The 13,368-nt window shown below is 48.5% G+C and overlaps 1 protein-coding gene and 1 pseudogene across 1 annotated transcript in view; one reads left to right on the forward strand and one right to left on the reverse strand.

Moving 5' to 3' along the window:
* HROB (homologous recombination factor with OB-fold) overlaps positions 1 to 6,295 on the reverse strand; it is a 17,151-nt gene extending 10,856 nt beyond the window's left edge. Inside the window, 4 exon segments of the mRNA XM_014583779.2 lie at position 1; positions 4 to 1,123; positions 5,069 to 5,119; positions 6,081 to 6,295. The exon segment at position 1 is cut by the window's left edge and continues 49 nt beyond it. Coding sequence (XP_014439265.1) covers position 1; positions 4 to 1,123; positions 5,069 to 5,119; positions 6,081 to 6,083 — 1,175 coding nt within the window. The 5' untranslated portion in view covers positions 6,084 to 6,295.
* On the forward strand, positions 3,412 to 3,568 carry LOC114005880 (uncharacterized; annotated as a pseudogene).
* Positions 6,296 to 13,368: the final 7,073 nt, after the last annotated feature.

Raw genomic sequence — 13,368 nt, forward strand, 5'->3', positions numbered from 1 at the left:
GGGTGGAGGTGCGGGTGGGCTGCTGAGGTGTCCGATTGGCAGCAGTGACCAGCTGCACCAGGTGGTTGGTGACTATGGGTGTCTGCTGGGGAACCAGGGAGGAATGGGGACCTTTTGGGGTGCCAGTGGGAGACTCAACAGAAGGCACTGGAGCTCGGGGTTGAAAGGGCCCCCGAGGAGACAACCCAGAGCTGGCCCTCGAGGGAGTAGAACAGCTTGAGCTGGGAGTTCGAAGTCTGGGAAAATGTGGCTTGCCACCAAACCGGGCACCTCGAGATGGAAGTGGCTCACTGGGAAAATGACTTTGAGGGCTGCTCTGAATGGGCCCTCGAGCAGCTTGAAGAGGCTGACATGCTCGGATAGGGGAGCCTTTGGGACAGGCTTCCCAAGGGGTTGGCTTAGTGGGGACCCCTGAGTCAGTTGGAATAGGTAGGTTACCCCTGGCACCAGGTCTCAAGTGGGGCCGTGGAGTCGCACAGTGGGCAACAGGATCTAAAGGTGCATCCTGGGCTGGCATGGCACCAGTGAAGTGGGTGACAGGCACAGGTCCCTTCTGGCAAGATCCACTCAGATCAACGAGCCGGGCCTTTTTAACCAATACTGGATCCTGCCACTGCTGAGCAGGTGGGATTCGTGTGGCCTCGCTGCCAACTCCAAGTTGCACTTCCATGCTAGGTCCCTCCAGCTCCATGTTGGCCAGGACCTTATCAAATTCATCTTGTTCTGGCCCTTCAAAGTCTCCAACCCTCTGCTGCTGGCACTCAGAGGTGAACAGAGGATGTGGGGCTGAGGACTGGGGACTTTCTGGCTCTCTGGGGATTTCTGTCAGTGTCACTCTTCTCAGATTGCCAATCCAGCTGCTAGATGTCGAGACAGGTCTTAGGGGGACTGTTTCTGTGGCAGGTGGACCCCGGCCAGCCCTGGACAAGCTGGAGAGAGGAAGTCCCAGGGCAGGCAGGCCCACGGTCTCTGAAGGAGCGGCAGGGTGTAAAGGCGGCGGTCTGGAGGCCTGTGCCTGCATGCTCTCTTCGGGCCATGGGGAGGCAGGTCTCAGGTGCCCAGCATTCTCAGACAGCGAGCCAGCAAACTGGTTCTCTGCATCTTCCACGGCAGACAAGAAATCCTACAAAGAAGAAGACATGGTGGGAAATCACAAAACACTGCTTTTATTGCTCAGGCACGTGGTATGCATGTGTGTGTGTAGATGATACGTGCAAGCAAGAAACTAAGACATGGGCTGGCACCAGTCCAGTAGTTAAGCCCTGTGCAAGGAGCTGGACCCTCCATGGCTGATCATGGTTTGAATACTGGTTCTGGTGGCGTGAAAAACACACTGGGCATATATTTCCGTGTGCCCGAAATCCTGATGGGAAGGAGAAATGGAGGGAAAAATATTGCAGCATGACCAGGCTCCACTGGAGGATACTCTATGATGAAAGTATGCACCCTGTTGCAATTGGGGGGGAAAAAAAAGGGCATGGAAGACAATGGCAGTGTCTCTCACCACCTCTGACCTTGCCCATGAGCCCACTACCAGCTTCCATCAGAAATACTCTAAGGCTAATAATTTTTTCTCTCTCTCTCCAAGTTCTAGGGAGGTGAGAGGTCATTTAGGGGAGAATGGCAGGAGAAAAAAAGGTAGTAGGGCACCAAGGAGCCAAAGAAATCACCAAAGGTCACACACTCATCTCAAGGAGACTAGCTTTCTGGTGTCCAGCCTGTGTCACACAGATCTATCTGGCTGGTAATACTGCTGTCCTGAGCCCACTCCCTCCTCCTGTCCCCACACACAGCCTTCAGTAAGCCAGAGAGGCCTTGCAGCCAGCAAAATAGGCAGAAGTTAAATATAGCTCTTCAGGCAAGTTAAATTAAGTATGGATTCCAGTTGGGAAGCAAGGTGAGATTGACACCTTCAAGAGCAACAGACCTGTTCTGAGGGTGTTCTTGAGTCAGAACTGCTGATTTAACTGACAGGAAGGTCCCCTCCACCTCCACCCCCTGCTGTCGCACTGGATTGTCTGGGCTAGAGAAAGGTTTTTTTTTTTTTTTTTTCCCCATTGCTTTGTATATTATCAAGAGAGTCCCACACTCTGCCAGGACCACCTTAGGACTTGCAATAATAATAATGATCAGAATTACAGCAGTAATTATATCTTGATGACCCTGGAGGCTGATGGATCCCTTTTCTCTGAAGCGCTTGCTCTCAGACATGATGTCATCTGCCTTGGGAAGGGAAAAAGGGACCGGTCTGCCATTTTCAGGGAAGAGAAATTTGAGCTGTCAGAGTCCTTAGCTCTCACTCCGTTACCAGCCTCACAGTCTGACCATCGCCTGTAAGACCCCAGAGGGTCACCTTAATAGTCACTCCTTTCAGTCCATAATCACACATCTAAAGCTGAAAGACGAAGGCAAGGGTACAACCCCTTGACAAAGTTGGCAGTTCTGAATTATTTCTAAAAACAAAACTCAAGTCCCCAAGTAATAAAGACAACTAACGTTTGAAACCTCACTCAGTGCCAGGAATCACGTAAGCATTTTACAAGAATTTTCTCACTTAAGTCTCCTAATGGACCTATGAATAAAAACTATAAATATTCCTATATTTTGAGGCTGGGGAAACCGAGATTAAGTAACTTTTCAGAGCCAGGAATGGAACCCATCTGTGCCCTTGTCACTATGCCTCATTATTTTTCTGTAGATAAGGTCTTACTACGTCATGATCCTCCTGCCTCAGCCTCCTGAGTATCTGGGACTAAAGGCACATGCCTCTGTGCCTGGATTTTAGGGTGGACTGGGAATCGAACCCAGGCCTCCCAGGTGGTTTCAGCCTGCCAAGTAGCAGCTAGTTGAGTAGCAGTGACAACCAGTGGTGGCTGGGCCCAGAGGTTGATTTTTCAGAGGTCTGTTTTTCTCTTCATACTCATCTTCTAAAAGCTCCAAAGGAAAGAAAGACTGGAGCTTGGGCTGCCAGAGGGTCTTCAGTGTAGCATCCACCACCATCCTAGGCACAAATTAGATACTAGAACACAATTTAAACACAATTCTTTAGGCAAAGCACTGAGAGACAAAAAGGTCTTGGAGGGAACCAGCAGTTAGCGTAATGGCTACGTCGCTGGACTCCCACGTAGTCAACCGCGGTTCATGTCCCAGACCTGGTGGCTTAAAACTCACGCCAGGTGCGTGTGCGTGCGTGCCCAAGATCCCGAGAAGAAAATGGAGGAGAAGGGATTGCGGCGTGACCATCCCCCTTGGGGGGTGATTTCTCGCTTTCTGTCTCTATGTCTCTCTCTGTCTTTCTGGGCGAGCACACACGCCCTATAGCAAAAAACCTCTCCAAAAAAAAAAAAAAAGGTCTTGGATTACTTGTCACTACTGAACTTGTTCAGTAACACTTTTTTAAAAAGAATTATTAGCTTTGTGCAGTGGCAGTATCGTAGCCAGTGAGGTTTATCCGAGGCACAATTATTGCTAATTGAAAAGAATTATTAATTTTTTATTATTTTTTGATTTGACAGAAAGTGAGAGAGAAAAAAAAAGTGAGAAAGCAAGCCACCAGGTCCAGGACTTGAATCACGGTCAGCCATGTGGGAGTCCACCATACCACCTGCTGGTCCCACACTTATTCAATAGAATAATTATTTTTTAAAAGACTAATTTATTTAATTTTACTTATTTTTATTATTATTTTTCAATTTGACCAGAGAGAGAGAGGGAGGGAAAGTGAGAAAACAAAAGCAACCAGGACTGGGACTTGAACAGTGGTCGGACATGTGGAAGTCCAGTGCCTTAACCACCACACCACATGCTGGCCCCTCAATACAACAATTCTATTCTATCAATATAGTTTAATACTTTCCATGGGCACTGGACTAGAATCAGGAGGCTGAGTCCTCATCGTGGGTGGGTGTACTGTAGTTTTAGGCAGGATAGTTTAGTTCTTTAGGAAAGGGATTTGAGGTAACAATTTCTGGTCTTCCAGATGAAACTATATTAATTGCTTCTGAACAGGAAGAGAGGAGTGGAGACTGCATTCAGTGGTCTCTGGTTGCACGTTAGAAGTGCCCTTGCCAGAGTTGAGTGTGGCGGTACATGCCTGTAATGCCCACCATTTGGGAGGCTGAGGCAGGAAGAGTGAAAATTCCAGGCCATAAAGAAAAAAAAAAAAAAAAAAAAAAAAAGAGTCAAAAGTCCAGGCCATAAAAAAAAAAAAAAAAAAAAAAAAAAAAAAAAAAAAAAATTTTAAATAAAAAAAAGGAGAAGAAGAGGGTGGTGTAGTGGTTAAGGTGCTAGACTCCCACATGGATGGGCAAGTCCCAGACCTGGCAGCTTGAAAATCATGATGGGGGCATGAGTATGCACGCCAAAATCTCAAGAAGAAAATGGAAGAGAAAGGATTGTGGCCTGGCCATCCCCCCTGGAGGCTGATTTATCACTTTTCCTCTTTCCGTCTCTCTCTGTGTCTCTTTGGCAAATCATGCATCCTATGGCAAAAACCTAAAAAAAAAAAAAGACAAACTCCTGCATAGATGATCTGACTTAATTGGTATAGGGTAGGGCCTAGACAAGGATGATTCTAATGTGCTAACTTTAGATCTAGTCTAACCACTCCTCTTCTGGGGAGAGGGGGAAGGAAAAACATTTGAGGCAGAAGAACATTCCTCATACCGTAGAAAAGAAACTTGAGGTGATTTGCCCTGGTTTACACAGCTAGTCAATGACCCTAGACCTCCTACTATCCAGTAACTCCTTCACTATTCCGGCTCTTCATCAACTTTCTTCCCACTTCAAATGATGTCATCACAAAGTGAATTAAATGATCTACATGGCACAGCTTCTAGGAAAGGACCCTTATAATTTAAAGGTATGACAATTAGACAACTCATCCCTCTGGTTTTTTTGTTTGTTTCAAAGGCAGTTAAGCAGGTTGTTTACACGTCTGAGCCTCTCGCAGATAACAAAGATACACATGTCAACTAAAAGGAGGTTTGGTGCAGACAGAACATTCCGGGCCTGGGTGTTTACATCTTAAGACCTCCTCCACCACCTCTGAGCATCAACACTTTCTTACCTCATCTTCAAACTCCTCTTCCACAGCAAACAGCTTCTGCAAACTGCATGTCTGAAAAGAAAACAGAGGTTGCCGGAGAAATACCATTTCAAGAACATTCTGTCCCTTACTATGCTTCTTCTCAACACTAACCAGACCATCAGATGCACTTTTTGTTTGTTTTTACTAGTGCTGAGGGAGGAAGAAGGGATGAGAGGAGATGAAATGGGATTTAGTTAATGACTTAAATGATTTTAAATACTTTCTTGTAAAGTAATCCACTCAGATCCATCTGCATTAATCCTGGAAGAAACGGATGGGGACAAAGAGGAGGCTGTCAAGGGGAACAAGGGCAGTTGGCAGTCAGAACTGTGCACCTAGGCCGAAGGATTTTGCATCTCAGTGTTCGGCACAAGGTACTTTAGCCAAATAGGAGAAACCACCAGTAACCCAGGCATGCCCAGGACCGCAGGCTTGTTTCTGAAAACCCAGCCAGTGTTTTTCTACCTAACTCAATGCCCAGAAGCTAGGGTCCCAGGAAGGTGGGATGCCACTGTCTGAGTGTCCTTTTTTTCTAGCCAGCAGGCCTGCCATGCCAACTCCAGTCAGATGAGGTTCAGCCCCAGAGCCAAGGGCTGTGCTTAACCCCAGATGCCAGAGCAGCAGGAGCTTAGGTCAGAGACACCTTCCCAACAGCTCCAGGGTCAGAGTGGTGGGGGCGGGGAGACGGGGGTGGGGTGGGGTGCACCCAGAGGTGATGTCGTTTGATTGCACTGGGAAGGATAAATAGGAGTTCTCCCAGGAGAGAAGGCAACAGGAGGGAAACTGAGGCCGGGGACCAGGGGGAGCGCTTTCCCGGTGTCTCTGGCAAGTCCATGCCAAGTCCCGACTACAGCCCTGGGGTCACCCGACTCCACCAAGCTCCCACCCAGAACCCGGCCCTGCAGCTCGTGTGGATGAGAGGCTGGAGACCCGAGACCGATTCTGCTGCACGGGGACCCGGCAGTGCCCGGCGTGGGCGCGGCATTATTACCATGGCGACCGCGGGTGGGCTCTGGTCGGTGGGCTAGCCTGGCGGGCCCCGACCCTTGGGGTCGCCAGGGCCTCAAACTCGGGTCGAGTGGAAGGGTCGGATTCCGGACAGGGGTCAGGAAGCGGCTTCTCTGAGACACTGGTGAATGCCGAAGGAGGGTCGCCAAGAGGCTGATGGCCGGCGACCCAGGCCGCATTCGAAGCCGCCGCCACACAGGCGTCCGCCCCCTTAAAGGGGCAGGCCTGTTTCTATGCCGCCGACACAAAGGCCCTTCACGCTCCAGCCTTCCGCCTCGGTCTTAAAGGGGAAGTGAATGGGCTCTCTGTTGCCTCCTAGCGGCCGCTCGAACCCAGCCGGCTGGTTCGTCTCCCGTTCAGGTGAGAACAAGGTTGAGGAACCTTGGGGCTGCGACGCCCAGTCCTGCTCTAATGCCTCTCTTGCGTTGAACACATTAGGAACTGGGTACTGGAGCGTGACTTCATCTCTACCAGAACCTGCCCTATCGGTTTGTCTGTCTATTCATCTATCCATCCATCTGGCAACATACATTTATAAAGCAAATGTTCTTAGTCTGGCATTTTTTAGCTTAGCTCTCAGATTCTCAGATCTTTCCCGTCACCTTATTGCTCAGTTAATATCTCTTCCCCCCCATGACAACACTCTGTTCCCCACTCAACACTTTTCATAATTTATACTTGTCATGGTTTATGTCTTACTTGTCTCTTCCATGAGCAAGAGAGAGAGTCTGCATCCCTAATGAGACCTTTGTTTTTAAAGAATTACTTTATTTAACTTTATTTATTATTATTATCATTATTATTTTCCAGTTTGATCAGAAAGAGACAGAGAGAGAGAGAGGAAGTGAGAAAGCAAGCCACCAGGTCCAAGACTTGAACTGTGGTCGGCCATGTGGGAGTCCAGCGCCTTTAACCACCATGCCACTTGCCGGCCCTCCTAACAAGATCTTGACACCACAATTCACCTCCAACTCCAGTCAGCCCCAGATCATGTACACATGTGTGTGTGCCTGGCATACTCAGGGAGTTCTCTAGACATGAACCTGGAACCTTTCCACACGGCTCAGTCTTGCAGAGAGTTGCCTTTTACATGTCTGCCACCATCCAGCTTCTTCCTTTTTTTGAGATAGGGTTTCTCTATGATCGTCCTGCCTCAGCTTCTCAGCTGGGACATGCCACCACACCTGGGTCTCCTTATATTACCCAGACTGCCTTGAGCTCACAATCCTCCTCCCTCAGCCTTCTCCAGTCACTGGGATTACAGGCCTACACCACTGCACCCAGCCTTTGGAGAGGACCAGAATGGAAGCAGGGTCTCCCAAGTAGCTGCCTGTGGAGTGGTCTTTACAGTGCATACCACTGCCTCTGGGCCTGCCGTGTTTTTCTTTTATGGCTTCCTCACTAGAATGGAAGCTCCATGAGAACAGGGACCTTGTCTGGCTTGTTCAGCTCTGTATCTCTAGTACCAAGCACAGCGATCAATCGAGTGACAGAATGAATGACCTAGTGAGGGTGTCAGTCTTAATCTTACTTCAGTTTCCTTTCTTGCTTGCCACGGAGAGCTCAGCTAGCTAGAGCTGTGTGATTTTGAAGACTCAACAAGCAGGTGACTCAAGTCTTAATGATCTGATCTGAGCCAGCCCTGAATCTTCCCCCCAAAATTGAGTGGCCTGACCTGGCCTTACCAGAGGACAGCTCATGACTTCCCTCAGAGCAGCATGGAAGGCTTGTTTACCTGCCATTTATAAGAATAGAGTCCAGGGACCAGCAGTTGGCATAATGGCTATGTCACTGGACTCCCACGTAGTCGACCGCGGTTTGCGTCCCAGACCCGGAGGCTTAAAACTCACGCTGGGCGGGTGTGCGTGCGTGCCCAAGATCCCGAGAGGAGAATGGAGGAGAAGGGATCGTGGCGTGGCCAATCCCCCCTGGGGGGTGATTTCTCGCTTTCTGTCTGTCTGTCTCTCTGTCTCCTTCTGGCTGGCTGGCGAGCGCACGCGCCCTATAGCAAAAACCTCTCCAGAAAAAAAAAAAAAAGATCTTAACATTAAAAATAAAGCATGCGACTTTAATATTAAAAAAAAAAAAGAATAGAGTCCAGAATGGCTATGGGAGAGGGAACCCAGAGCACCAACTCTCATCCCTCTTGAGAATTCCTGCAAGGCTTCTGTGGCTTTTTTCTTTTTAATTTAATGTTAGAATTGTTTTTAAAGAATTATTGATTTAATTTAATTTATTATTTTTTAATTTGTTCAAAGAGAAACAAAGAGAGAGAAAGAAAGTGAGAAAGCAAGCCACAAGGACTGGGACTTGAACTATGGTCAGCCATGTGGAAGACCAGTGCCCTAACACCACACCACTTGCCAGCCCCTGAGGCCTCTGTGCTTTTAAGCTGGGGAACAAAAACCTCAGTTCTTCTCCAATACTCTCCTCACAGGAGTCCCAGGCACAGTTCACCCTGCCCAGCTGTGGATGGTCCTAAGATCCAATTGCAGGGCTCCCTGTGGCTCCCGGCCCTATCACTTCCAGCCAAAGCGGGATCACAGAGCCAAAAAGTCCAAGAAGAGTCAGCGTGAGTGAGTGTAATGAGAGGATCTCAGTAGCAGCCCTATCCACACTATGGTTTGCAGTGCCCCATTTAACCATTTGTTTATTTTGTCTTAACAAAAAAAGCCCCTAAAGGGTTAGGGACAGGTATTCCTTACAGACTAGGTAACTGAGGTCCAGAGGGAAAAAGACTCCTCAGGGTCAGTCACATAATGCTGAGCCTTCATCTTGGAAATCCTCCACCATCTTTCCAAGTTAAACGAACTTGGCATCTTTTTTCCCACTCTCTGTTGGAACCTGGATGGAAGAGGAGTAGAGGGTGCAACTGAAAATGCGGGGCTGGAACATATTATAGAGGGCCTGGCAGGATGCTATGAATTTATAGTTGAGAAGGACCTCCATGCTGCAAGGTCCCCCAAATCAAATGTCTTCTTCCTAGCACTGTCATCTCAAAGTAAAGGAAAAGACTAGGTCTTCAGGGTGATGGGGCCTAGGTCTTCTTCCTTCTCTTTAGAAAAGGGGGTTAGTGGGGCCAGCAGATGGTGCAGTGGTTAAGGCACTGGACTCTCACATGGCTGCAGTTCAAGTCTTAGACCTGGAGGCTTCCTTTCTCACTTTCTCTCTCTCTGTCTTTCCTGTCTTACTGGTAAGCACACATGTCTTAAACCAAATTAAAAAATAAAAATAATAAATAAATTAAATAATTTTTAAAGCATTTCTTTTTTTTAAATTTATTTAGCTTTATTTATTATTATTTTCACATGAGTTTTGCCAGAGCAAGCCAGAGAGAAAGAGAGAAACTGCCAGGTCCGGGAATGGAACTGTGGTCGGCCATGTGGGAATTCCAGCACCTTAACCACCACACCACTTGCTGGCCCAATAGTTTTTTTTTTTTTTTTAAAGAAAAGGAGGTTAACAGGTCAGCCCTGTAGGCTAGTGGTTAATGGAGCCAGATCCCACATGGTTGACTACGGTTCAAATCTGAGACCTAGTGACTTGAAAAACACAGTAGGTACATGTGCACACATACCCAAAATCTCAATAGGATTGAGAAATAGAAGAAAAGGGATTGTGGCATTGCCATGCCCCATTGGGGAGGGAGGTGCTTTTCCCTTTCCTTGTCCCTGTCTCTCTCTGGCAAATGCACCTATCCTCTGGCAATTATAGGAAAGGGGGTTGGCATGGGGGCAGATAGTGGCATAATGGTAAAATAATGTCCTATGAGGCTGACCCTTACGGGAAGGTCCGGAGACCTCCCTGAGTATGATAGGCATGCATGGGCCCAAGATCTAGGACTGCCTAAAGCTGAGTGAGGGTGGATCGCGATGTCAAGAGCCTATGGAAGGGCTCTCTCTCTTTCTCATAGAAGAAATAAACTTAAAAAAAAAAAAAAAAAAAAAAAAAACTCTAAAGAGGGAATTCATAGGCTTAACTTTTTTTTTAAGATTTTTTTTTTGAACTTTATTTATTTATTTTAATTTGACCAGAGAGGGACAGAGTGAGAGAGAGATTGGGAGGGAAAGTGAGAAAGCAAGCCACCAGGTCCAGGACTAGAACCGTGGTTGGCCATGTGGGAGTGTCCAGCGCCTTAACCACCATACCACCTGCTGGTCCCCCTGTTTATTTTTTCTAACATGCAAATGTAGTCCTATTTTTCTCACTCTAAAATTCTTCAATCCCTTCCTAGTCTCCAGAGGATGACATAGAAACATCCGGGGCCTACAGTGCTCTGGCATCTCCCTCCCTGCCTCCTTTCTAACGCAATTTCCCAAACAGCAATTCCTTTTCTTTCCACTTACTCTTCAAGCCCAAGTTCTTTTTCTGCCTCCTACAAGAAGCCTTCCTTAACTGCCCCCAACAGATCTATGTTTCTTTTCCCTTGGTTCCCTGCAGTTTGAGTTTACCTGCATTATAACTCAGGTCTATTGTATGCTTTATGTCTTCAGGTTCCCCTTACACCTCCACGCTGGGCTCTGAACTCCTTCAGGGCAAGGCTGTGGCTCTTCACCTTTGTGAACCAGCCTCTGGCCCATTGAAGACACTCAGCAATGTTTGTCAAATGATTTCATGGCATTTTCAGGAGGGATTATGAATGAGTCTGGGCAACTCCATGCTCACTTCCATGAATATCCATAGTTGTTAGGTGAGGAGTCTTAGGTTCAAAGGAGTGCTTACCTGGAGGATGTGTGTGTTTGGCGGCAGCATGCTGCCTGGCTGTGGAGTTACTGGTTTGGTTCATTTTTGTCTCTGCCGCTAACTGGCTGTGTGACTTTGAATAAGTTTTGTTTTGGTTTGGTTTGGTTTTTTTTGAGAGTATTTTTTGCTATAGGGTATGTGTGCTTGCCAGACAGACAGAGAGAAACAGAGAGATAGAAAGCGAGAAATCACCCCCAGGGGGGATGGTCACTCCGCAATCCCTTCTCCTCCATTCTCCTCTCGGGATCTTGGGCATGCACGCACACGTGCCCGGCGTGAGTTTTAAGCCACCGGGTCTGGGACACGAACCGCGGTCAGCTACATGGGAGTCCAGCGACATAGCCATTATGCTAACTGCTGGTCCCTTGAAAAGTTTATTTACCTCTCTGAACCTTAGCTGTCTCATCTACGAAAACAAAATAAATACGTCTTCACAAGGTTGCTGTGAAATGAAATGAATTAATGCATCGAAATGGCTAATTCCATGCCTGGAATGTTGGCAGGGCCTCAACAAATGTGGGTTCCTTCCCCCTTACTTGAGTTTGCAAACATGTGCTGGGATTTGTTATGGGAACCACATGGCTTGGGTTTGTATCTATTTTGGCATATTTGCAAATGCATTTTTCACCCTAATTTGTATTTTTATCATATGAACAGTTGTATGCAAATCAGTGTGCGGATGCCTGTGCTTTTGTGTTTATATTGACATTTGCCTTGGTGTGGACAGTGGTGTATTTGGATAGGAGGAGTGTACACAGAATTCGGTGTGGCTGTGTTGGTGGGTGGGTGGCGCAGGCGAGGGAGCGTGTGGAGTTAAATATGTGTTATGTGCTCATCTGGGGGTGGGGGAGGGCTGGTCTGTGGTGTGGCTTTGTGTGCAGGGTGTGTAGCTAGCATCTGTAAACCAGCGCCATCCGACCGAACTTTCTGCGTTGATGGGAAAGTTTTCTACTTACACTAATGGAGTAGCCACTAGCTGTGTGTGCTATTGAGCTCTCGAAACAGGTTGAGCTCAAAGAATTTTAATTAATTAACTAATTAATGATTTATAATTGCTAGAGAACCTATATGCTTGCTAGAGAGAGAAGGGGGAAGGGAAAAAGCACCCCACCATGAGGCATGGTTGTGCTGAAAAATCCCTTTGCCTCCATTTCTCCATCCTTTCAGGATCTGGGGCCCCTGCACAGTTGTCTAACATGTTTTTCAAGTCACTGAGGTTGGGATTCCAACCTCTGCCAGTCGTGTGGGATCTAGACTCCCTTAACCATTATTAATTTAATTTTAATTAATTTGGAGGTCAGTAGCCACAGGTGCACTATAAACAGAAATTCCAGGCTTGTTCTCCTCACGCCAGGTGGTGTGCAGCCCTCTTCCTGTTACCAGGGAAATCTCATCCTGCCTGCCGGTCCTGAGAATGTAAATAGAGCCCGCTGGCGCCCAGCCTGCGCGTGTGTGCGCCCGTGTGAGACGCACAGAGGGGGCTGCGGCGCACCCCCCTCCAGTCCCCTGCGGAGCAGTGAATCAGCCTGACAATCAGGTGTGAGTCATTCATGAACTGCTCTGGGCCGGCCCAGCAGGCGGGAAGCAAACGTCAGCCAGCTTCCCAGCCCTTCCCCCTGAACCCCCCAGTGGGCCCGCTCAACCCCACGCAAGGCAGATGATGAAGAAACTGACGCCGGCAAATCAAGGCGCGGAAGCTCCTCTCCCCGGCCCCTCCCTCTGGTTTGCAATCCATTCATTCCTCGGCCCCTCTCTCCCTCCGGTGCGGTGAGTCATCTCAAGCTCTCCCTGGGGACAGACATCCAGCTCCTCTGTACTCTGCGCCCCCATTCAACACCCACTTGCCCAAGTCTATCCTGATTTGTTCTCTTTCCAGACTGAGGGAGCTGGGAGCGGGAGGCTGGACCCCCTTGGTGGGTGTCAGGGTGGGTGGGTCAGGGCTGGGGGCAGGCGGCCAGGACCCAAGGCAGGTTGCAGCTGGCTGGATCCTGAGGAACTGGCATCCAGGTTGCTTGGAGGAGCCTCAAGACAAACACAGAGGCGCAGGGAAGGAGTTGCTGAGAATACCTGTGCCTGGCAGGGAGGCGGGGGATGGGAGTGGACAAGAACATTCCTCCGGATTCCAGGGAAGCCCCACATAGAATCTCTCCAGTGTTTGACAGTCTTCAGTCTCCTCTGCCTACCAGCTCACCCCTGCATCAGTCAGTCTTCTCTTGGACAGAACATTACCTGAGGCTTCTGACTTGGACAACTGCATTCCACCTTGGTGTCCCACACTGGGTCAGAAAATGCCTTCAAAAGCCTTAAACACGGAGACCAGCAGGTGCATGGTGGTTAAAGCACTGGACTGTCACCAGGATGAATGTGGTTGGAGTCCGGGGACTCAGCAGCTTGAAACTCATGTGGGGCGCGTGTGCGTATGCGTGCGTTCCCAGGATCCTGGGAGGAGAGTAGATGAGAAGGGATTGCAGCATGGCCACCCACCACAGCGGGTGATGTCTCGCTTTCTGTCTCTCTGTCTCTGTCTC

Source organism: Tupaia chinensis, unplaced genomic scaffold, assembly GCF_000334495.1.
Source record: "Tupaia chinensis unplaced genomic scaffold, TupChi_1.0 Scaffold144741_1, whole genome shotgun sequence".
Lineage (NCBI taxonomy): Eukaryota > Metazoa > Chordata > Mammalia > Scandentia > Tupaiidae > Tupaia > Tupaia belangeri.